This window comes from Macaca nemestrina, chromosome 17, assembly GCF_043159975.1.
Source record: "Macaca nemestrina isolate mMacNem1 chromosome 17, mMacNem.hap1, whole genome shotgun sequence".
Lineage (NCBI taxonomy): Eukaryota > Metazoa > Chordata > Mammalia > Primates > Cercopithecidae > Macaca > Macaca nemestrina.
The window spans coordinates 61,651,253-61,677,514 of NC_092141.1; the positions used below are offsets into that span (position 1 = coordinate 61,651,253).

General features: G+C 39.2%; 1 protein-coding gene and 1 long non-coding RNA gene across 7 annotated transcripts in view; one reads left to right on the forward strand and one right to left on the reverse strand.

Moving 5' to 3' along the window:
- Window positions 1–26,262, reverse strand: part of LOC105472288 (aminopeptidase puromycin sensitive) — a 110,464-nt gene that overhangs the window by 45,303 nt on the left and 38,899 nt on the right. For 5 of the 6 annotated variants that reach the window (XR_011615790.1, XM_071083030.1, XM_071083032.1 and 2 more), the window contains 3 exons: window positions 15,009–15,086; window positions 4,721–4,842; window positions 1,352–1,459 (listed from right to left, as the gene is read on the reverse strand). Coding sequence is in view for 5 of the 6 variants with exons in the window: in XM_071083030.1 (XP_070939131.1) it covers window positions 1,352–1,459; window positions 4,721–4,842; window positions 15,009–15,086 (308 nt within the window). In the remaining variant the exon portion in view is untranslated. Of the gene's footprint in view, window positions 1–1,351; window positions 1,460–4,720; window positions 4,843–7,071; window positions 7,128–15,008; window positions 15,087–26,262 lie in introns of those variants that run through there. The other variant, XM_071083033.1, reaches the window with a different exon arrangement.
- On the forward strand, window positions 1,459–24,937 carry LOC139359625 (uncharacterized). The gene is made up of 3 exons (XR_011615797.1): window positions 1,459–3,383; window positions 11,447–11,540; window positions 24,723–24,937. It is a non-coding gene; the product is annotated as an uncharacterized lncRNA (long non-coding RNA).

Here is a 26,262-nt window from a genome sequence, read left to right on the forward strand (position 1 = left end):
GGCTGGAGTGGAGTGGCATGATCTCAGCTCACTGCAGCCTCTGCCTCCCAAGCTCAAGCAATTCTCCTGCCTCAGCCTCCCAAGTAGCTGGGATTACAGGCACCTGTCACCATATCTGGCTAATTTTTGTATTTTTAGTAGAGATGGGATTTCACCATGTTGGCCAGGCTGGTCTTGAACTCCTGGTCTCAAATGATCCACCTGCCTCAGCCTCCTGAAGTGCTGGGATTACAGGCATGAGCCACCATGCCTCTATATTTTTTTTAAGAGATGGGGTCTTGTTCTGTCACCCAGGCTGGAATACAGTGGCGCAATCATGGTTCACTGTAGCCTCAAACTCCTAAGTTCAAGAGATCCTCCCACATTAGCCTCCCAAAGTTAGGATTATAGGCATGTGTCACTGTACCTGGCTAATTTTTAAGTTTTAAATTTTTTGTAGAAATGAAGTCTCACTATGTTGCCCAGGCTGGTGTCAAACTCCTGGCCTCAAGCAATCCTCCTGCCATGGCCTCCCAAAGCACTGAGATTACAAGCAAGAGTCACTGTACCTGGGTTTCTTTTGACATTTAATAAGTCAAGACCTTTTTTTCTTTTTTTTTTTTTTTTCTTAAGATAGGGTCTGGCTCTGTCACCCAGGCTGGAGTGCAATAGTGTGATCTCAGCTCACTACAACCTCCACTTCCTGGGTTCAAGTGAATCTCCCACCTCAGCCTCCCAACTAGCTGGGACCACAGGTATGCACAACCACACCCAGATAATTTTTGTATTTTTAGTAAAAACGGGATTTCGCCATGTTGGCCAGGCTGGTCTTCAACTCCTGACCTCAAACGATCTGCCTACCTTGACTTCCCAAAGTGCTTGGATGACAGGTGTAAGCCACCACATCCAGCCCAAGACCTTTTGCTTTTAGTTATTATAAATCTATGAAACTTGTCACTTAATTTACCTCTCTAAATTAAAAGAAGTAGATAATCTTATAAATGTATTTAACAAGGAATTTGACAAGGAGGAAAATCCTCCAAAAATAAGGCTATCAAGAAAAAGAGGTCTTGGCTGGGCATGGTGGCTCATGCCTGTAATCCCAGCACTTTGGGAGGCTGAGGCAGGAAGACAGATTGAGCCCAGGAGTTTGAGACCAGCCTGGACAACATAGTGAGACCCCCAACTCTACAGGAAAAAAAAAAAAAAAAGAAAGAAAAAGAGGCTTATTGAAAATAAAGAAAACTATTATTTATGTTCCTATAATATACCAGGACTGTGGTAGGTGGTTTCATATTATCCCATCTAATCAGCAAACTAAATCTGGTAAAGCCTATTAAAATTTTAGATAAACTTATAAACACATACATACCATGTTTGATAAAGCTACTCTGTCTTTAGGAACAACCAATGAGATATCAAAAGTTGCTTTGATAGCAGGCTCATCCCAGCAAGGAAAAGCCCTCCGGGCATCAGTAGCCTTAAGAAAGGAATATGAAATATAAATACCTTAGAATTAACCTAACAAGTTATTTCATAAAGCAGTCACCATTTCCCTCTGTCATTCATTCATTCCCTTGTTCAAATATTTACTTTCTCTTCAGTGCCAGGCAACAAGCTAGGCATTAACTAGAAAGAAAAGACAACACTTGCTACCACTGCCATTCCAGCATAAAAATTATCCAGGAACTGTGTCTGCTATGGATTTTAACAATATATTATAATTATTTACAATTAAATTTTTGTTTACATTTTAACATTTCAAATTTAATGCAAATGCCTTCAAATCAATAATGTTAACATAACAGAGCACAGAACAGTAAAGAGTATGCTATAAGAATTCAACGTTGGGAAAACATGGTAAGTTGTCTCTCTGGTTTTTATTTTTTAATTAAAAATAAAAATATTCTTAATCTTTGATGTGCTTTGTTCTTTATCTGGAATGGCAGCAACAGGAATAAAGACAGATACTCTATCAATTCAAAACAGGTCATTCATTTAATGGCACTTCCATGTGCTACACATAAAACTGTCGCCACTTGACCTACTTGAGTCCTTATTCTTTCATTAAAAATTTTAAGAAGAGCAAACTTATGAAAGCAAAATAAAACTTAGTGGTTCTGCAGGGTATCAGTTATAAAAGAAGGAAACTTTAGTAAACAGAATGTTCCATTTATTTAGTAAATAAAATGGAACCAATGACAAGATTCTGTATCATGAAAAGAAACAACAGGCCAGGTGTGATGGCTCACGCTTGTAATCTCAGCACTTTGGGAGCCAAGGTGGGTGGATCACCTGAGGTCAGGAGTTCGAGACTAGCCTGGTCAACATGGTGAAACTCCCATCTCTACTAAAAATACAAAAATATGCCAGGCGTAGTGACACATGCCTGTAATCTCAGCTACTCAGGAGGCTGAGGCAGGAGAATGGCTCGAACCTGGGAGGCGGAGGTTGCAGTGAGCCGAGATCCAGCCTGGGTGACAGAGCAAGACTCCGACTCAAAAAAAAAAAAAAGAAAAGAAAAGAAAAACGAAGAGGTAGAAAAAGCTTATAGAAAAGGGTTTCTCCAAGGAAAAAATTTTAGATGGCTGACTACATTCTCAAAAACATTAAATAATGAATTCTATCAATGAATAAATAAGACATCTGAAAAGAAGGGAGAGTATATGGAAAGAAATGGCAGCACAGAAGCATTTAAATTAGAAGCAGCAGCAGTAGAGAAATGAATTTATACTAGAGGAAATTAAACTAATGACATAGATAACAAGATTTAAGTTTGAAAATATCTAAAGGACAAAGTGATAAAAGCAATTAAACATACATTTGAGAGACAGATTCTAGAGCTAAACAGTATTAACTGAGAAGGGAATGGAACGGATATCACAGTGAAGATATAACAGAAAAACTCACGCTGAAAAAATACCTGAATCTAAAAATCAATAGGGTTCACCAAGTACTATGCAAAAATCAATGAAAAGTGAACACCTGGTTTAAAAAACAGTTTAATTTTCAAAGTCAAGATATAATTTAACAAGCAAGCAGGAAGAAAATAAAGCAAAATGAAACAACATCTTACCTACAAAGGAAGAAGTAACATTTTAGTCTGTGACCCCTCCTCTTGAAAAAGTGAGATGTAAAAGACTTCGGAACAATATTCACAGACTTTTGAAAGTGAAAAATTGTAAGCCGATTGTACTACTCTTACAATTGAACGAGTTGGGCCTATTACTCATGGCAAGAGATAACTCACACCATAGGAAACCACTGGTGTCTCCGTAAGAATGTAAGAAAGAACCCATCACACGATTTGGGATTTGGTTTACATGATTTGGAAGAGGGTCTAAGTAACCAGGGATTCACTCTAGACTGAGAGCTGCAAGAAGTCCTATGAGGCAATTCGATGGGTAGGTATCTCAATAAATCTTAACTATACGGAGGCCAGACTAGAGCAAATCTAAAACTGTAATTAGTAAAGAAGCAGTAGTCACTCATTTTAACTGAGAGATGGAGATGTTTGTTATTTTGCAGGTAGCATAGTGATCTTGTATGCACTGTGCCTAGGCAAAATTATGGATGCCCTTGTCTCACTTTATTATGGTCTCAAGTAGCCTTGTCTAAAGTTGGTATTCTGTAATACTATGTCTAATAGGGAGAATAACATGGGCTAGCTGTGAGTGCCAGACAACTTCTGGATGTCAAAAGTCGCTCTTTTTACTTTTTTTCCATCAACAAATCTATATACCCACTAAATCTGGTCATGTATAAAGGCAAATGAAAAATTTTTCAGATATGCAAAGGCTCAGGAATTACATTACCCACATACCTTCTCCTAAAAAAAATTGTTTAGAGACATACATCAGCCAACCATTCCAGGATGAAGTGTTCAAAGCAGGTAGAAACAGGCATTGGAATCATTCAAACATAGAATTAAACCTAAATATCTGTGGCAATATTATTCTAAACAGAAGGTAACATAAAATTATTGAAAGAGAAGATACATCAGGTAAAACAAATTAGGAGTAAACTGGATAAAAAAGTTCAGGTTATCCCAAACAAGCAAACAATATAGGGATATGGGCAGAAACATAAGAATGGATATCATGAATTATTTCTTTATCCATATTGAAATTTATAGAAATAAATTTAATTAGATTTAACACTTAAAAGTATGACTAGCAGATTCAAAACAATTTATATAATTTGCAAATACTTGATAAATAAAAATCACCCTGGCCTACATAGGACAGTAAATACATATATATATATACACATACACACACACACACACAGAGAAAAAAGAAAAAAAAAATCAAAGACAGCACAGATACTACAGTAAGATAAACAAAAGATGTCAAAGAAGGAAAGCAATGCTAAAAAACAGCTAATAATGCTGTAGGAAAAGCCATAGATATCAAACACTAAGAGGACAATTTTAAGAAAGGTACACAGTTTACAGGCAATTCAGGTATCAAAATGTGTCGTGTGTTTCAGTGTGTGTGTGTGTGTGTATAACTGTATATAATCACTCCCCACTCCGTACCCTTAATTCCCTCCTTTCTGTAGGCTAAATATAAAATAAAAATTCTATTTTTATTAGATTGTGAATTATTATTTATTAGTTGTGAATACAATCATGGCCAAGGGCACCTAGCCTCAAATAATCACCCCACATAATAAAACACAGCTTTGTCAGAATGCCTAATTTAAGAATAATACTATTTTAGAGAAGAAAAACCCATACCTCAAACTGTGTTACAGCAGCATAGCGCACCTCTCCAGAAGGGGTAGTATATTTACTTCTATAGAAACCTTTCATTTTGTCATTCAGCTCTCCAACAAAATCTATCTTTAAGGTTCCTGTACCTGTGATTGAAGATAAATAAAACACACTTTTATGGAGATGTTAAACACAGTTATCAAAAATATATCCTCAAGACACTATATTCAGTTAGCTATTTACAATGTTCAAATCATTCCTTCTTTTTCAAATATTCCTCCTGGCAATGGAGAGAATACAGTACTTACTAAAGTAAAAGGCAGACTAATCCTAAAATAACTCTTGAAAGTCATGTTTAGGGTTACTGCCTAGAAAGTTATTAACTTAGCCTGAAATTACCAATATGTGAAAATAAGAACAAGAAAGGAAACAGACATTTATTTTTAAATGCCTGACATGTGCTATTGTGCATAGTGCTTTTAAAATATATATAATTACTTATAAACCTGGAAGTAGATATTGTCCCCATTTTTTCAGATGAGGAAACTGAGGCTGAGAAGCTAAATAACTTGCCCAATGTCATACAATTAGTAAGTAATGAGAATGGGATAAAATGTTTAAGTCCAGAATTCATGCTGTCTGCCAATTATACATGTGAATTGGTCCTTTTACACAACTTCATGCATAGAAAGATAAATGTAGCCAATTACTCTATCATCAAGATAAGACACTAAATGTTTACTCCAAATGGAACACTGATTCCATAATTTTGTAAGGAGCTATAGGGAAGACTAATGATCTGATGAGCAACAGGGCATAAAACAAATTCTTACAAGTCACCTCAATCATTTGAAATCTGACAAAGAAATACATTTAATTAATAAATTATTAAATGCAAATAAAAATACAACTTAAATATGTATTCTATTGTTGTATAAGAGCAAAAATAATTTAGACAAAAAATGTGAGCTTTTTTGAGTTTATTAGTTTCTTTTTACAACATAAAAAATTGTAATTATTATCTAGTAATCATCTGCTAAATACAGATGCATGGCAAAACAGTAATCCCATTCTGTGTTTTACAAATCAAGTCACAAAAAAAGTAGAGGAATGTTGACTTTTTAGTTGATCCTTTTAAAGGCCCTACTTATATCAAGACTTAAAGCATGAGAAGTCTAACAAATCAAAGATAGGGCATGACTATAAAGTAATTAACCAATCATACCAAACTTTTATATCCTGATGTTTCAAATTGTCATTTTGGAATGCTGAAGAGCAATAACATTTGACATTGTTCAAAATGTTATGACTTTCTCTTTTTTTTTTTTTGAGACAGAGGCTCACTCTGTTGCCCAGGCTAGAGTACAGTGATGCAATCTCAGCTCACTGCAGCCTCCGCCTCCTGGGTTCAAGCAATTGTTGTGCCTCAGCCTCGTGAGTAACTAGGACTACAGGCGGGTACCACCATGCCTGGCTAATTTTTGTATTTTTAGTAGAAACAGGGGTTCGCCATATTGGCCAGCTGGTCTCAAACTCCTGGCCTCAAGTGATCCGCCCACCTCGGCCTCCCGAAGTGTGGGATTACAGGAATGAGCCAATGTGCCCGGCCCCTCTGACATTCTTTTGAATGATCTCAAAGTCAAATATTCATCTTATAAAATTGAATTTGCTTTTGGAAAGGACCAAAAGTTACAAGGAGTGCAAGTCTACAGAATAAGTGAATGACAAACTACAAATTGTTTCTAGCATGATGCCTCAAACTGGTTCTGAAAGTAATTTAAGTGAAAATTTCAGACTTTTAGAGCAAAGTCATCACCAATGAAAGTACTATATTCTTAATGATTCTGAGAAAAACACAACTCAACTGAAGCTTAATTGAATAGACATTTGTAATGTTTATTTTTTAAAAATCAGATATTTGTGAATATCTAAAGAGGACAATGAATACTTTTTCCTTTAAAGAGAATGACAGGTTACTGGGACAGTATATATGAATATAGTAAAATCATTGATAATTCTAAATGATGCTAAAAATTAAACTATAAAGCAAAATTTAAATTAAAAATTTTTAATTTCTATTTTCTTTAGAAATTCACTTAGTTTTTTAAAAAAGCAAATGTATTCACATTAATAAAGTTTGCAAAGAAGTAGTCTAACAGATTATAAAAACCTACTACCTTTAGTGGAAACTATATGATGGAATTTTATGTTACAATTCCATAAGTGGAATTGCCCAATCTGTTTCACTAAGTCAATCAACTATTAAGATGTTTTTTAAAAATAATTCATATTTCATGGTAAATCTACTTGCATTTTTTCCTAGTTGGAACAAAAGTGGATTTAAAACTCATAACTAAATAAGAAAGGCTGCTTACACTTTTACTCGGTTTTAAATCTCCAAGGCCATCAAACCATAACAAGATATTGACAGTGACCACTTCCAAAAAGTGGCATACTAAACAAAATACAAAGTATTGGAAAGAGTTATTACCTGAAATTCAAACAAAACACAAGTTAAAGTATTTAAAAATCATTAATAAATTTAATTAGTGTCACATTATATGATACCAATTACAAAGTATTTACTTACTATTCAAATAGTAGAATTTTAGGGCAAGTAGGAGAAAAAAATGACTTTTTAATAAACTTCATTTATCAAATTTACACCATATTAATGAACTGATTGCCAAAATGTCTAATTTTATACCTATCAACACACAAAATTTACACCACTTCCTCAAATTAGATACCTTATTTCATATCCAATGTGTGAAATATTTATCTGTTTGGGGTTATAAACCTTTTGAAACATACATCAAGCTCATTTATAATGTAAACAACTGAAAAATTGGGACTTCCATCAAAAACCTTAAATGTTTAAAGCTTAGGAGAGTATAACAATTGTAAAACCTGGAATAAATCTTGAAATACTTAAATAATAAGAAATTTAATGAGCCTACTAAATGCTATAAAAATAAAGAGATTAATTTATACAAGAAGGGAATAAAGGTCTTTGCCTTTGTGTCACCACTTCTTTTTTTCTTTTGGAAATGGAGTCTCAGTCTGTCACCCAGGCTAAAGTGCAGTGGTGCAATCTCGGCTCACTGCAACCTTCGGCTCCCAGGTTCAAGCAATTCTCCTGCCTCAGCCTCCTGAGCAGCTGGAACTACAGGCGTGTGCCACCAGGTCTGACTAATTTTTGTTTTTAGTAGAAAAAGGGTTTCACCATGTATCACCACTTTTTATTACCTTGTTTTTGACTCTTCAAAATGCTGACAACTACCAGTGTTTCTCCATATAAAAGCCATTCTCAGGACCCTTAGCCACTAATTCTAAGGTGGTTAGACCTTACAATAATTATGGTAATTTAATCACTATTCCAGAATGGTGCCAATTTCAGAAAAGTAGGTTTTACTTAGCTGTATAATAGCTTGCATTACTGTTAAATTTGATGATGCTAAACACAAAGGTTATTAATGTCCTCCTAAGATAAGCTCAGTATTTGCTTCAATATCAGATAGATCACTTGTGCAATCTGTCTTGAAAAAGATTAACTTCATTCTTAAAGCAAACCTTGGGAAAATGTGAAAGCCAATGATTTCAAGCAGATATTCAATAATTCAATATTGTTGGCCAGGGGTGATGGTTCACACCTGTAATCCCAGCACTCTGGAAGGCCGAGGCGGGCGGATCACGAGGTCAGGAGATCAAGACCATCATGGCTAATACGGTGAAACCCCGTCTCTACTAAAAATACAAAAATAAAATTAGCCGGGTTTGGTGGCGAGCACCTGTAGTCCCAGCTACTCGGCAGGATGAGACAGGAGAATGGCGTGAACCCAGGAGGCAGAGTTTGCAGTGAGCTGAGATCATGCCACTGCACTCCAGCCTGGGCAACAGAACAAGACACCGTCTCAAAAGAAAAAATAGTAATAATGACAATAATAATTCAATAGTCACATCTGCAAGATAATTTTTCTGTTCTAATATTTATATCGTTGTTATATTAGCTCGAAATTGTTATACTGGCCAAAAATGTCAAAAATTATGTTAAATTATACTATACTAACGGTCATAACCTTCTCTGACTTGTTTCTGTTATTATTTGAAATAGCTTCACCATTTAGCATGTCTGCTGTAAACAGACCTTATCAAGAATGATGCATCTCTTATATACTACTAATAAATGGCCTCCAATATTTACAGTTAAGGGGAAGAGAAGAAAGGTGCAGAACATTATGTATGGCATGGTGATTTCTGTGTTCTTAAAAAGTATAAATGCTTACAAAAGCAGGGTATTGTTTTGAAAGGAAAATTTCATTTCATTCCGTTGAGGAACGGAGATGAGAAAGAAGACAGGGTAGAATGGCAAACAAAATTTCACTGATAGCATTTGAATTTCAAACTATGTAAATGTACTATGTTTTTGAAATATTTAATTTGAAAAATAAAGATAGCACAATGTGGTGGTTAAAAGTGCAGACTTTTGAGTTAAACTGCTTGGGTTTAAATCCCAGCCATGCTACTTACTAGCTATGTTACCTTGGACAAATTATTTAAGTTAATGAAATCATTTTTCTGCCTTAGTTTATCTATAAAATAGAAGTAACAGAATCTGGCTGGCATACTGGCTCATGCCTGTAATCTCAACATTTGGGAGGATGGCAAGATCCTCACTCTGAGGTAGGAGGATCACCTGAGGCCAGGCATTTGAGACCAGCCTAGGCAACATAACGAGACCCTGTCTCTACAAAAAAAATTTAAAAATTAACCAGATGCAGTGTCATGTCCATGCAGTCCTAGCTACACGGGAGGCTGAAGTGGGAGAATCACTTAAGCCCAGGAGTTCGAGGCTGCAGTGAGGCATGACTGCACCACTACACTCTAGCCTGGGTGACAGAGAGACTTTGACACAAAAAAAATCCACCTCAAAAGGTTGTTGAAAGGATTAAATAAATTAATATTTCTGAGGCACTTAAAACAGTACTTGGCACAGATTATGTCTCGTGTGTGTGTGTGTGTAATACATATGTTCTATCATGTTAGAAGTTTCTGTCTACTCTTCCCTGAATTCTAGCAAATAAACTGATTCCTTTTGATAAATATAGAATGTTTAACTTTTTAAACTGAATGAACAATGGTTACCATATTTCCTAATGCTGAACAATTCAATCTATGCTTTTATTTTCTATACTGGCTAGCTTTATATATCTTTTGGGACTATTTTTAAATATCAGTTTTTTTAATATTTCTGCCCCTCACATTTCATTTGTTTCTGCTCTTAAACCTTTCTTCTGCTTTCTCCAAGTTACCTTTTCTTTTTATGAGTTTAATGATTACCTAATTAATTTTCAGTCTTTCTTCTTAACTAAATATCCTAACATTTTATCTGCATATGAAACATGTTTATCCCTCATGTTTCATATGTGGTAATTTCATTATTCAGTTCTAAATATTTTCTAACTTCCATAACAAGTCTTCTTTGACTCAATTATTCAGAGGTATAATTTTTCCAAATATATAAGAAGGGATTTTTTTTCATTTCTCTTTTTCTATTGACTTCTAATTTTTTCACAGTGTAAACATAGAATATATATAGTCTGTAATGATACAGATTTAAAACTCTAAAAATTTTTAAATTTTTGCCAGGCGCGGTTGCTCACGCCTGTAATCCCACCACTTTGGGAGGCCGAGGTGGGTGGATCATGAGGTCAGGAGATTGAGACCATCTTGGCTAACACGGTGAAACCCCATCTCTACTAAAAATTCAAAAAATTAGCTGGGCATGGTGGCAGGCACCTGTAGTCCCAGCTACTCAGGAGGCTGAGGCAGCAGAATGGTGTGAACCCGGGAGGCGGAGCTTGCAGTGAGCCTAGATCGCGCCACTGCACTCCAGCCTGGGCAACAGAGCGAGACTCTGTCTCAAAAAAAAAAAAAAAATTTAAATTTCTATCAAAGTAATAGTTCATAGTTTAAAATATGTAAGCTCCAGGTCCTGCTCAACACTATCCTACTCCCCACACCCTGCCCTTAGAAGCAATCAATTTCAAACTCTGTGACTTCTAAATGTCTTGCTTACATAGCTATTTTTTTCTATGACAGAGATACTCTTACTCTGTTGCCCAGGCTTGAGGGCAGTGGTACAATCACAGCTCACTGCAGCCTTAAACTCCTGGGCAAGCAATCCTCCCACCTCAGCCTCCCAAAGTGTTGGGATTACAGGCATGAGCCACCACACACAGCCTATTTCTTCATTTTTCAACTATAGACATTTTCTCTTTACTGTAGAAAGTCATGCTTTAGCTAACCCATCTCCCACTCCAATATCTTTTACAAAGAACCAAATTTTCCATGACCTTGCAAATCTGAAAATATATTTATTGTACTCCGAAATTCAAAGTTGGGCTAGGTATGCAATCTTATGCTGAAAATCAGATTCATTTTGTATTTTGAATGAACAGCTTCATTAGAGTCTAAGTTTCCACTGTTTCTAACGGTAAATCTAGGACTACTCTGATTCCCAAATTGTAAAGGTAGTATGCTACCCACTTCCCTCCTATTGCCCCCTATGCCAGACAGGAACTTTTTGAGAGTTTTACTTTATCCCAAAAGTTCTAGAATTTGAGTCAGTGTGGGACTTTTTACATTTTTTAAGCTAGTCTCAATGTTGTACCTTTGCAAACTGAAGGCTCCTGCTCTATCAGTTCAAGGAAAATTTCTTGTCTTTTTCAAAATTTCTCTTCTGGCCAGGTGCAGTGGCACACGCCTGTAATCCGAGCATTTTGAGAGGCCGAAGTGAGCAGATCACCTAACGTCCGGAATTCGAGATCAGTCTGCCAACATGGTAAAACCCCAACTCTACTAAAAACACAAAAATCAGCTGTGGTGGTGCGTGCCTGCAATCCCAGCTACCCAGGAGGCTGAGGGAGGAGAATCACCGGAACCCATGAGGCAGAGGTAGCAGTAAGCTAAGATCGTACCACTGCACTCCAGCCTGGGTGACAGAGTGAGACTCTGTTTCAAAAAAAAAAAAAATCCTCTTCCCATTTTCTCTGCTTTCTGGTTTACTACATGGATGTTGGTTCTGCTGGACTGGTTCTCAAATCTACTTTTCTGTTTTCTATCTGTTTTTCCTACTGCTTAGAAGTTTCCTCAACTTCATCTTTAAAACTTCTACTGGGTTTTTTATACCTATTATAATTTTCAAGTTTTCCTGCTGTTAATTCTTCCTATCTGATGGCATTCTGTCCTGTCCTTGTTTAATGAACGCAATGCTTTCTCTTAACTCTCTAAGGATAGTAATTAGCTTTGGGTTTTTTTTTTTTTTTTAAACTTTCTTTAGATTTGTCCTTGCTTCTTCCAACTTCGTTTATTTCTATTATACTTAAAGTTTTGCTTTTTGCCCTATCTTTAATTAGAAACTTTCCTCAAACGTCTGTTAAATGCTACCCCAGGGACTCTGGGCTTGGTATGCTATTTGCTTTGGCCAATGAAATGTGAGTAGACATCAAGTATAACACTATCATATAGAAGTTTTATTTTTTATTTTTTATAGAGACAACGTCTCACTGTATTGCCCAGGCTGGTCTCGAACTCCTGGGCTCAAGCAATCCTCCCGCCTCAGCCTCCAAAAATGCTGGGATTAGAGGCGTAAGTCACCACGCCTGGCCATGCAGAAGTTTTAAATGTGTCTTTGTGGTCTAGCTTTCTCCCCATACCTAAGCCTCTGCCCTCTGCCATGCATGATACAGATAGAGGCTGCTCGCTCACTACGGTCCTGGAAAGACAGTTGGGAGCCAAGTGGAGCCAGCGGAGTTGGTGATATGGCTGCATATGATCAGCAGTCTTCATGGCTCATGTGTAAGAAAGAAAGAAATCTCAGTGGTTATAAGCCACCAAGATTTGTGATCCTATTTGTGGGTTAAATTACACACATAAATTTATATATACATAGGAATATTTCTAGACAGATTTACCAGACAACGGAAGTAGAAGAAATCAGAGAATCTCCCTCCTTTTCATGTTATATTCTTCAATAGCTTTTAACACATGTTCATGGCAAAACATTTTTCATTTTGTTTTGTTTTTTGAGACGGAGTCTCGCTCTGTTGCCCAGGCTGGAGTGCAGTGGCACAATCTCAGCTTACTGCAAACTCCACCTCCCGGGTTCATGCCATTCTCCTGCCTCAGCCTCCCAAGTAGCTGGGACTACAGGCACCCACCACCACACCTGGCTAATCTTTTGTGTTTTTAGTAGAGACGGGGTTTCACCATGTTAGCCAGGATGGTCTTGATCTCCTGACCTTGTGATTCGCCCACCTTGGCGTCCCAAAGTACTAGGATTACAGGCGTGAGCCACTACGCCCAGCCCATTTATTTTTATAATAATTACATATAAAAGGCCTCCAAGAGCACTGAAATAAAAGACTAAACATCTCTGATTTGTTTTTTTCTAAAAATAATTTTATATTAATTCAATAGATTCTCAGTAGGAAAATTCTGAAAATCAGATAAAAGACATAAATAAGAATAAAAATCACCAATTATGTCAATACCCAGACATAACCCAGACATAATTATCATTTTATTTGTGCCATTTAGAGACATGATTCATCACCTTAAATATGTAATTTTATATTCTGCTTTTCGATTTTACATTATAATAAGCACTTTACAGTGTTAAGAATTCACAAACCTCACTTTTAATTGCTAAGTATATTTCACTATATAGATGTGTCATTCCTGGCTTAATCATTTCCTTAGTGTTGAACAAATATATTAATTATAATTTTTTACTACCATAAGTAATATCTCAGACACTTCTGGGCATAAAGTATTTTCTGTATTTATGACTTTTCCTTGGGATATATATATTCCTATTAGCAGAATTGCTGGGTCAAAAGACGTGAGCATATTTAGGCTCTGGATATATTGCCAGGACACTTTTCAAAAAAATTACATGGATTTATACTCCCCCCAGCAATATCAAGGCAGCCATATCATTGGGAATTTTTAAAATTTCAGCTCACATGAGAAGCAAAAATTTCTCATTACTAGGAGGCTCAATATCTTTTCACATGTTTATTAGTCATTTACATTTTTTTCTTTTGAATTATCTTTTCCTTTTCATTTGCTCATTCATCAAAGTCTTAGTACTTCACCAACTGATTTGTATATAATTTCTTCCACATACACTAAGCTCAGAAAGTCTATTTCTTTGTGCTTTTATACCTAACAATAGTAACATATCAACGTATCTTTCTTTCTGTGCACTCTGTAACATAATACCTATCTGATCTCTGGTTGTACATTAAAATCATCTGTGACCATGCACTTCGGGGATTTGGATTCAATTAGTAGAAGATGGGGAGCTAGGTAAAGGTATTTTATTTGTTTATTTTAGACAGAGTCACACTCTATCACCCAGGCTGGAGTGCAGCGGCACGATCTCGGTTCACTGCAACCTCCACCTCCTGGGTTCTGGCGATTTTCCTGCCTCAGCCTTCCGAGTAGCTGGGATTATAAGGATGCACCACCACACCGGGTAATTTTTGTATTTTTTGGTAGAGACGAGGTTTTGCCATGTTGGCCAGGCTGGTCTCTAACTCCTGGCCTCAAGTGATCTGCCCACCTTCACCTCCCAAAGCGCTGGGATTGCAGGTGTGAGCCACCATGCCTGGCCTAGGTAAAGGTATTTTTAAAAAGGTAAAACTGAAAAACAATCCATTACATTCTAGAGTAGAATGATCTTTAGTTTTTGTCCTGTTTTTCTCGGCTTGTTTGTTTAAAGAGAATATAGAGTGACAGGAGGTGGAAACCTTGCTTTTCATAGCCCAACTTCCGTAGAAGGAAATGCTAGTGGCCCAAAAGTTGCAATAAAACTCTTTAAAAAGCTCTTAATATGGCTGGGCGCGGTGGCTTACGCCTGTAATCCCAGCACTTTGGGAGGCCAGGGCGGGCAGACTGCTTGAGATCAGGAGTTCAAGACCAGTTTGGCCAACATGGTGAAACCTTGTCTCTACTAAAAATACAAAAAAATTAGCCAGTGTGGTGGCAGGCACCTGTAATCCCAGCTACTCAGGAGGCTGAGGCAGGAGAATTGCTCAAACATGGAGTCAAGATCATGCCACTACACTCCAGCCTGGGCAACAGAGTGAGACTCTGTCAAAAAAAAAAAAAAAAAAAAAAACAGCTCTTAATACTTTATCTGTTAATAACAATGAGGGAAAAAATGGCATGCAATAAATTTCTCTGGAAGAAGTCAGATGTCACTGTATTCATCACGAGATTTTACAAAAGCCATGTCTCTCACCTGTTTGCAGAGTACTAGGGAAAGACAAGGTGACTTTTTCATCCTCATTCTGATAGTTAAATCCTGTAGCATGTATTTCTGGAATAAGAAAAAAAAAATTACTTCACAATTCTGACTGGCCTGACAAGAAGAAATCAAGACTGCAACATTTTCAAAAGCAAAATCTCTACAAAGACTAAATATTCTTAATTTGGTGAATTAAGTTCCTATTAGCAAGAGTTTCATTTCAAATTAGCCTATTCTAGGCTACATTACCTACATTAAATATGCTCCTTAAAAATAACTACAAATTCTTTATAAATTCACAAAACGTCAGTGACGTACAAGAAACAAGGCTTTATAAATGTGATGTTTTCTATCAGATTCCTGTGTGACTATAATATTGTGATATTGCCATCTTACTCATGAACATTTGAGATGTGGCAACTTGCCAAGATTTCAGTGTTAAAGATACATCAAGAAAAGGTCTGTTCCCCCAAAGATAAGTAGCAATTCAAACTAAGATATAAATCATACCCACTTCTGGTAAAATTCTTTGTTGTGGCTGGGCGCGGTGGCTGACACCTGTAATCCCAGCACTTTGGGAGGCCAAGTCAGGCAGGTCACCTGGGGTCAGGAGTTCAAGACCAGCCTGACCAACACAGAGAAACCCCGTCTCTACTAAAAAATACAAAACTAGCCAGCTGTGGTGGTGCATGCCTGTAATCCCAGCTACTTGGGAGGCTGAGGCAAGAGAATCACTTGACCCCAGGAGGCAGAGGTTGCAGTGGGCCAAGATTGCATCATTGTACTCCAGCTTAAACAACAGCAGCCAAACTCCACCTCAAAAAATATATATATTATTTGTTGTTACATGAAAACAGGTGTGCAAATTGAATTAAGGCTTTGACTTACTTTCTGCCAGGAATGAGAAGAGACTGCTTATTTGACTGATACTTTAGGATGCTTGGACATGTTAGGGAAATAACCAAAGAGACCAACTTCCAACTATGTCCTATACCCATTCCAGATGAAAAGCTGGCCAATCAGGCCAGAAACGATGGCTCACACCTATAATCCCAGCATTTTGGGAGGCCAAGGAGTGTGGATCACCTGAGGTCAGGAATTCGAGAACAGCCTGGCCAACATGGCAAAACCCCATTTTTACTAAAAATACAAAACTTAGCCAGGTATGGTGGCAAACGCCTGTAGTCCCAGCTATGCGGGAGGCTAAGGCATGATAATTTAGAATCACTTGAACCCAGGAGGCAGAGGCTGCAGTGAGCCAAGATTGTGCCGCTGCACTCCAGCCTGGGTGACAGAACAAGACTCTGTCTCAAAAAAAGAAAAAGAAAAAGTATAACGGAGGATGTAGAAAAGCTGGAGCATATACTGCTAGTGGGAATGTAAAATGGTGCAGCCACTTTTGGAAAACAGTTTGGCAATTCCTCAAAAGGTTAAATATAGAGGTATCATATGATACAGCAATCCCATTCCTAAGTATATATCCAAGAGAAATGAAAACACATGTCCACATAATGTTTGTATATAAATGTTCATAATAGCATTATTTATAATAGCCCCACAATTAAAACAACTCAAATGTCCATCAACTGATGGAATAGATAAAATGTGGTATATCCATACAACTGAATGTTATTTGACAATAAAAAGAAATGAAATAGCTGACACATGCTACAACGTGAATAACCTTGAAAACATTATACTAAGAAACCAGCCACATATTTGTCCATAACAGGGCAATCTATGGAGGCTGAAAGTAGATTCATGGTTGCCTAGGGCTAGGTGATAGAGGGGAAATAGGGAGGGTACTTTCTTTCTGGAGAGTAAAGAAAGTATTCTAAAATTGATTCTGATGATGGCTATATAACTCTGTAAATAGACTAAAAATTACTGAATTGTATGCTTTAAATATTAATAGATTACATGTATGGTATGTGAATTATACATCGATAAAGCTATTATTGAGGCAGGGAGAAGGGAAAGTATTACAGAAAGACAAGGGAGGGGAGGTGGGCCTGAGTACCTTATCAGTCACAGGATGATATGGGTAACAATGATTCAGATTATGTAACGTATTACAGGCAAGATGCCCATAATTCTTCCTTTCTTTTATGAATCACCCAAATACAGGATTTCAAATGTTTCTATTGTCACTATGGTTCACACATTTTTATAAAGCCAAAATCTCTACAAAACCAATTAAGAAACTATAATTTCAGATTTTAAAAGGCCTTTAATAAATCCTCGAATCAAATCTTCCTCATTTTATAGTGAAGAAAATGAGACGTATAAAGTTAATGGTTTGTCAAATGTTAACTAGCTAGACTACAACTCAGTTTCGTTACTTCTATTGCCAAAATTATTTCTACAGTCATAAGCCAGCTCCTAAATTTGTTTGGTTTTGTTTTGTTTTTTTGAGACAGGATCTCACTTTGGTTGCCCAGGCTGGAGTACAGTGGCACTATCTCAACTCACTGCAGCCTTTCCCATCAGGTTCGCGAGATTCTCCCACCTCAGCCTGCAGGGTAGCTGGGACTACTAGGCCCATCTAATTTTTTGTGTTTTTAGTAGACACAGGGTTTCACCATGTTGCCCAGCCTGGTCTCAAATTCCTGTACGCAAGCAATCTACCCACCTCAGCCTCCCAAAGTGCTGGAATTACAGGGGTGAGCCACAGTGCCTGGTCCAGCTCCTAAATTTGAATAGAAATCAAATTTGACAAGAATCACTTCAAGGCTTAAGAATGTTCCTTTCTGGGCTGGGTGCGGTGGCTCACGCCTGTAATCCCAGCACTTTGGGAGGCCGAGGTGGGTGGACCATGCATGCGTGGTGGTGCATGCCTGTTAGCTACTTGGGAGGCTGAGGCAGGAGAATCGCTTGAACCTGGGAGGCGGAGGTTGCAGTGAGCCGAGACTGCGCCACTGCACTCCAGCCTGGGAGACAGAGTGAGACTCCGCATCAAAAAAAAAAAAAGAAAGAAAGAAAGAAAGAAAAATACCTACAGCTGTTGAATAAAAAGGTAAACAACCCAATTTAAAAATGGCAAGACAGGCCGGGCGCGGTGGCTCAAGCCTGTAATCCCAGCACTTTGGGAGGCCGAGACGGGCGGATCACGAGGTCAGGAGATCGAGACCATCCTGGGTAACACAGTGAAACCCCGTCTCTACTAAAAATACAAAAACTTAGCCAGGCGAGGTGGCAGGCGCCTGTAGTCCCAGCTACTCGGGAGGCTGAGGCAGGAGAATGGCGTGAACCCGGGAGGCGGAGCTTGCAGTGAGCTGAGATCCGGCCACTGCACTCCAGCCTGGGTGACAGAGCGAGACTCCGTCTCAAAAAAATAAATAAATAAATAAATATAAATAAAAAAAATAAAAATGGCAAGACTAGGCCGGGCGCGGTGGCTCAAGCCTGTAATCCCAGCACTTTGGGAGGCCGAGACGGGCGGATCACGAGGTCAGGAGATCGAGACCATCCTGGCTAACACGGTGAAACCCCGTCTCTACTAAAAAATACAAAAAACTAGGCCGGGCGCGGTGGCTCAAGCCTGTAATCCCAGCACTTTGGGAGGCCGAGGCGGGTGGATCACGAGGTCAGGAGATCGAGACTATCCTGGCTAACATGGTGAAACCCCGTCTCTACTAAAAATACAAAAAACTAGCCGGGCGTGGTGGCGGGCGCCTGTAGTCTCAGCTACTTGGGAGGCTGAGGCGGGAGAATGGCGTGAACCCGGGAGGCGGAGCTTGCAGCGAGCCGAGATCACGCCACTGCACTCCAGCCTGGGAGATACAGGGAGACTCCGTCTCAAAAAAAAAAAAAAAAAAAAAAAAAAATACAAAAAACTAGCCGGGCCCGGTGACGGGCGCCTGTAGTCCCAGCTACTCGGGAGGCTGAGGCAGGAGAATGGCGTGAACCCGGGAGGCGGAGCTTGCAGTGAGCTGAGATCCGGCCACTGCACTCCAGCCTGGGCGGCAGAGCGACACTCCGTCTCAAAAAATAAAATAAAATAAAATAAAATAAAAATAAAAATAAAAATAAAAATGGCAAGACTTAAACTTCGCAAATGAAAATATATAAATGGCCCAAAAAAAAGCACATAAAAAAAGTGTTCAACATTATTAGTCATTAAGGAAAGGCAAATTAAAATCACAACGGCCGGGCGCGGTGGCTCACGCCTGTAATCCCAGCACTTTGGGAGGCCGAGGCGGGCGGATCACAAGGTCAGAGATCGAGACCACGGTGAAACCCCGTCTCTACTAAAAATACAAAAAATTGGCCGGGCGCGGTTGTGGGCGCCTGTAGTCCCAGCTACTCGGGAGGCTGAGGCAGGAGAATGGCGTGAACCCGGGAGGCGGAGCTTGCAGTGAGCCGAGATCGCGCCACTGCACTCCAGCCTGGGCAACAGAGCGAGACTCCGTCTCAAAAAAAAAAAAAATTAAATAAAATAAAATCACAACGACCTATCACTACACATCCACTATTAAATGACTGACAATAAAAATGTTGCCCAGGGCCAGGCATGGTGGCTCTTGCCTGAAATCCCAGCACTTTGGGAGGCCAAGGCAGGAGGATCGCTTGAGCCTAGGAGTTCAAAACCAGCCAGGGCAACACAGGAAAAATTTTAAAAAATTAGTCAGACATAGTGGCACAAACCTATGATCGCAGCTACTCCAAAGGCAGAGACAAGAGCATTGCTGAAGCCTACGAGTTTGAAGCTAGAGTGAGCCATGATCATGCCACTGCACTCCCATCTAGGTGACAGAGTGAGACCCTGTCTCAAAAGAGAAAAAAAAAAAAATGTGCAGGGTGTAGCACAATAACTAGAAGTCATGCTGCTGGTGCCTCTTTTACGATTCAAAGACCGCAAGCATTTTCCAACCCCAGGGTTTCTGAATCTGCTTGCAAAGTCTTTCTCCAGATATCTAAACACTTTATGTCATTCAGGCCTCTGCTTAAATCACTTTTTTTTTTTTTTTTTTTTTTTTTGGAGACAAGGTCTCACTCTGTTGCCCAACCTGGAGTACAGTGGTACCATCTCAGCTCACTGCAACCTTGACCTCTCAGGTTCAAGTGTTCCTATCAACCCAGTCTCCCAAATAGCTGGGACTCCAGGCTCCCACCACCACACCCGACTAATTTTTTTATAGACATGAGGTTTCACCATGTTGCCCAGGCTGGCCTCAAACTCCCAAGCTCAAGCGATCCTCCTGCCTCAGCCTCCCAAAGTGCAGGGATTACAGGCATGAACCACCACACAAAGCCTCAAATCACTTTTTTTTTTTTTTTTTGAGATGGAGTCTCGCTACGTCGCCCAGGCTGGCATGTAGTGGCATGATCTCGGCTCACTGCACCCTCCGCCTCCCAGGTTCAAGCGCTTCTGCCTCAGTCTCCCAAGTACCTGCGACTACAGGCGCACACCACCACGCCTGGCTAATTTTTGTATTTTTAGTAGAGACAGGGTGATCAGCACGTTGGCCAGGACGGTCTTGGTCTCTTGACTTCATAATCTGCCCGCCTCGGCCTCCCAAAGTGCTGGGATTACAGGCATGAGCCACTGCACCCAGCCTCAAATCACTTATTTAAAGATCTGTTCTATCAACTTGAAGAACAATCCTCACCCTATACCCTCTTGTGATTTTACAGCACTTATCACTACTTTATATCACATATTTGCTTGTTGCCTATCTTCTTAAATATCAGAAATGTTGATGCTTGGTTTTGTTCACAGCTCTACTTCCAATGCTAGCGGTTTCTGGCACATAGTGTGTGTTCTGTAAATATCTGTAGAATGAATGAATCATTCAAAAGCAACAGACTAAGTAATTATGTCATGTAGATCATTAATGTTACTCATATGAAATATATTAATGAAAAATCACATTTACTAATGTTATGTGAATAGAGACATGGCTAGGGATAAAATTTCCAGTCACAACATAATATATGGATTCGAATAAGGATCTATCTCAAACACCTTAGAAGATAATAATTGCTCTGGAACTGTTAGATTGTCAAAGAGTAGAAACCCATAAATATTGAAGATGCATATGAGAAGTCTGACGAGGTTTCACTGGAGAAAAAAGTATTTCTAAATTAATGTTTACATTAATACTAATATGCAATTAGTATATATATTATAGTAATACATAATACTGATGATAAATGAATATTCACTAATAACTAATATAGTTTGCAATATATTCATATTTGGAAAGCATACATATGTAAATTAAGCACTGTAAATAGACACTTTATATAGTGTATCAGTACAACTTAAACTTGATCAAAAACTTTTTAAAATGTAATATGGCAGAATCTTATAAGGTATACATGATTATTCAATTCACTAAGCCTCTGTTTCCACACCTATAAAATTAAAATCATATCATTACCTAATTCTTTCTTTTTAAAACTGAGATAAAGGTCTCACTATGTTGTGCAGGCTGGTCTCAAACTCCTGGGCTCAAGCACTGGCAATCCTCCTACCTCAGTCTCCTGAGTAGCTGAGATTATAGGAGTATACCATTGTGCCTGGCATCTGCTTCTTAATTAAAGATTGGGGGCCAGGCACGGTGGCTCACACCTGTAATCCCAGCACTTTGGGAGACCGAGGTGGGAGGATCACTTCAGGTCAGGAGTTTGAGTCCAGTCTGGTCAACATGGTAAAACTAAACATATGAAAATTAGCAGGGCACAGTGGTGTGCGCCTGATCCCAACTGCTTGGTTGGCTGAGGCAGAAGAATCGCTTGAACCTGGGAGGTAGACGCTGCAGTGAGCTGAGATCGCACCACTGCACTCAGTCTGGGCAACAGAGTGAGACTCCGTCTCAAAGAAAAAAAAAATTATATATATACTCTTATGTAAAACACACAGCACAGTTTCTGGTTATTGTTAAGAAACACTTTTCAGGGCCGGGCGCAGTGGCTCACGCCTGTAATCCCAGCACTTTGGGAGGGCGAGGCGGGTGGATCACAAGGTCAAGAAATCGAGACCATCCTGGTCAACATGGTGAAACCCCGTGTCTACTGAAAATACAAAAAATTGGCTGGGTGTGGTGGCACGTGCCTGTAGTCCCAGCTACTCGGGAGGCTGAGGCAGGAGAATGGCGTGAACCCGGGAGGCAGAGCTTGCAGTGAGCCGAGATCGCGCCACTGCACTCTAGCCTGGGCGACAGAGCGGGACTCCGTCTCAAAAAAAAAAAAAAAAAAAAAAAAAAGGCATTATAAAATGACCATAAGCAAAATCAAAAGAAGAATTAAATACTGGGGAAAAAAATGCTCCAACTCATGATGGAAGGTTAATTTCAATCACATATAAAGACGTCATTTTAAAAAATCAATAACAAGAATAACACTTCAATTAAAAATGGACAAATATGAATTACAGAAAAAGGAAATACAAATGGTTTTTAAAATATAATGAAAAGATTTTTTTTTACAATTAACTAATTTTTTTTTACAATTAACTAAAGTTGGTATTTCACTAGGACGATTTAGCAGATGAAAAGGGTTTAAGTTTAAAACACCATTTCTTCTTCCTTATTACATTTCACTTTTTAAGGTTAGCCCTCTAGAAACACATACATATATATACACACACATACACTCTGCATCAAAAAAGCCTTCCTACATTAATACTTGAGCATGATAACCTTACAATGAAAGGTAAATCATTAGTTGAATCTTGTGGAGAAAAATCAAATTGCTTTTCCTCTGCTCTTACACCACAATCATCAACACAGTAGACTTCTGTGACCAAATGTGTGGGGATTTCTCCCCACCAACAAGCAAGCAATCAGTTCTGCAGCAGATACCACCAGCTGAGCGCCTTCTAATCCAATTCAATGTTAATGCTATCTACCTGGAAATAGCATTACATCCCACAGGCTGAAAGAGGGCTCAGTCCCACAAGACTGCCCCCACTTCAGACACTAGTTGTAAGGCCAGGCCTCATCCAGAACTTCTCACCAACCAGCTTCAAGTCAGTGTTCCCATGATCCCCTTCTTAGGTTTGATTAATTTGCTAAAGCAGTGCCCAGAACTCAGGAAAACATGTGTACTAGTTTATTATAAAGAATAGTACAAAGAATGCAGATGAAGAGGTGCACAGAACAAGGCATGTGGGAAGGGGTGCAGAGCCCTCATACCCTCCCTGGGTGCACCACTCTCTAGGCCCCTTCGCGTGTTCAGCTATCCGGAAGCTCTCTGTACCCTGTCCAGGACTTCACTGGACAGTCACGACCGAAGCACGGACAACCATGTAGAAATATGATTGGACAAAAGTAGGATCTAATGCTAACAGACTGAGTGGGGAAACCCAGCAAGGCCTCTTTGTTCAGATTCTTCTTGGTCTCTCTGTGCAACATTCTTTCCTCCCAAGTATGGGACAGGACCCCTTCTGAAATGGGGGTCTTATGACCTCCAATCAGACAAGGTAGGTCATATCATTTCTTTGTGGTCAGCTCCAAGACAGAATGTTGGGGGATGATTAGAGTATATTTTTAGTTTATATGGCCTGCTTGGGAGGAGGAGCAGACAAAAGGCAGGCAAGAAAAGGTCAGAGAGAGATTGCTTTCTGAAGCCTGCTTCTGAGGTCTAAAGTGCCTCAACATTATTACAAAAGACCGTCTTTCACTTTTATTGTTCTGAAGTTGTTCCGAAGCCACTTCAAAAACCAAGAATAAAAGGCCAAATATTTCAGTAAAATATGTTTATTGTTTTAGTCACGTAGGAAATAACAAGGACTATGGGTGTTCTATGACAGAAACTGGACAAAAACCAACATATATATCATAATATCATTAACTACACCCAACCTTTTTTTTGTTTGTTTGTTTGTTTTTTTGAGACGGAGTCTCTCGCTCTGTCGCCCAGGCTGGAGTGCAATGACCGGATCTCAGCTCACTGCAAGCTCCGCCTCCCGGGTTTAAGCCATTCTCCTGCCTCAGCCTCCCGAGTAGCTGGGACTACAGGCGCCCACCACCTCGCCCGGCTAGTTTTTTGTATTTTTTAGTAGAGACGGGGTTTCACCGTGTTAGCCAGGATGGTCTCGATCTCCTGACCCCATGATCCACCCGTCTCGGCCTCCCAAAGTGCTGGGATTACAGGCTTGAGCCACCGCGCCCGGCCCCTTTTTTTTTTTTTTGAGACGGGGTCTCACTGCATTGCCTAGGCTGGACTTGAACTCTTGGGCTCAAGCAATCCTCGTGCCTCAGCCTCCCAAAATGCTGAGATTGCAGGCATGAGCCACTGTGCCAGGCCCCCTTTATGTCTATACATGATAAAACTTAATCACATAGAAGGAGGTATAGGGAAAATGAGAAGTACAAGATGGTATTCTCAAGAGGCCACATTAAAAAAGAGTGAAATTTTTAAAAATAGCTGAAATATTTATTGCTTACACCATCTATACAAGCATCTTGTGGATTCTGCCTTGGCATTACATTGAGATACAGAAATAAAATCTAAAATTCCAGTATCAGAAGTGCCAAGTCAACCGTACTTCAAATTTTCCTTTACAAATTATCTATTTGAAACTCAGAATGTGTTTTCCTCCAAGCCACTGCTATACTTAAATAACAAGTAACCTAAATCACAAAACGCTATATAGCCCACATATACCAGTGTAGCTCAGTACTAGATCAAACACATTGTGAGGTTTTGTTTTTTTATTCAGATGGCAACTTTCCTATCATATTGTTTATGTGGTTTCAGAAAGCAGTTCATGGTGCACAAAAATAAGGTTCACAGTTCAAAGAAGGCCTACAGTGACCACCTGCTACTTGGAACATACTTTGTTTCTCCACAACGCTGAAAATAATGTTGCAATGGGAAAGAAAACACACCATTCTGGAGGATATCCAAGGGGGATTCAAGTGAAAAATTGAACCAAGAACTTACTTTGTAAAGTTTCAAGGTGACCTCCTGCTCACCCTAGGGCATAAAAGCCAATCAGATATATGCATAGTTACAGTTCAAGCAGTACCTATACTGACAGTCTCGTATTTTCAAATAGATTTCATATTTATATAACATAGTGATGGTCCTATCTTATTAGGCTATCTAAAAAGAATGAGCATGTGCCAAATATAAATCTGGTTCAACAGAACCAAAAAATTCCTTCTAGGGTGCCCCTGCTCTTTAATAAATGACTGTGAACTATTTCATTAAAATCACTCAGGATTCTGGACCAGGATTTCCATTGATTATGTGGTCTTACACTGTTACTTAATTTGTCTAGGTCTCAGTTGATCTTTTTTTTTTTTTTTTTTTTTTAAGGACTTCATTTCAGATAATGGAGGAGTATATAACTCAAACTAATTCTCTCTCTTCTACTTGACACCCACAAAACTAAAAAAGCTGGAAGGAAGGGAAAACCTCTTCAAAGAATTATAGAACAAGATAAGGTGATCAAGATGAAGAAGAGGATGAAATTCCATAAAGAGGAAGCTTTGCATTCTAGGCCATTTTTGCTCTGGGGTCATTTGCTGATCTAGCAGAGATATAGCAGATTTGGAAGTGAGGCTGTAGGCCCAGGGACAAAAGTGGGAATCCAGGGCCCATCAACACTGGGGGGCTTTGTGGCTGGGTGGGCACTGTGAGGTGTAAGCCACCTCACAGCGTGAACCACCACACACGGCCGCAAGACCCTATCTTAACAAAAAAAAGAAGCCAGGAGCGGTGGCTCACGCCTGTAATCCCAGCACTTTGGGAGGCCGAGGCAGGAGGATCACAAGGTCAAGAGATCAAGACCATCCTGACCAACATGATGAAACCCCATCTCTACTAAAAATACAAAAATTTAGCCGGGCGTGGTGGCACATGCCTGTAGTCCTAGCTACTCAGGAGGCTGAAGCAAGAGAATCGCTTGAACCCAGGAGGCAGAGGTTGCAGTGAGTTGAGACTGCACCACTGCACTCCAGCCTGGGTGATAGAGCAAGGCTCCGTCTCAAAAAAAAGAAAGAAAAAGAAAAAAGAAAATATATCCTCACAGACAATCCTTTTTTTTTTTTTCAGCTGCTTAGTCAGTAAGTTCATTGTCTTTATCTGAAAAATCCTCACATACAATTGTTTGATTTAGCTCTCAGCAGCCTCTTCCCAAGCTCTGAGGAAGTTTGCCTTCTTTTGAGCTACCCAATCTTTCTTCTGGGGAAGGGACATTTTGGGACTGTTCCACCTCTTTGTTTTAACTTTTTTCTTGGGCTTCTTCTAATAGACTAGATTCTATCATATAGCAGCATGAGCTTCCTTACAC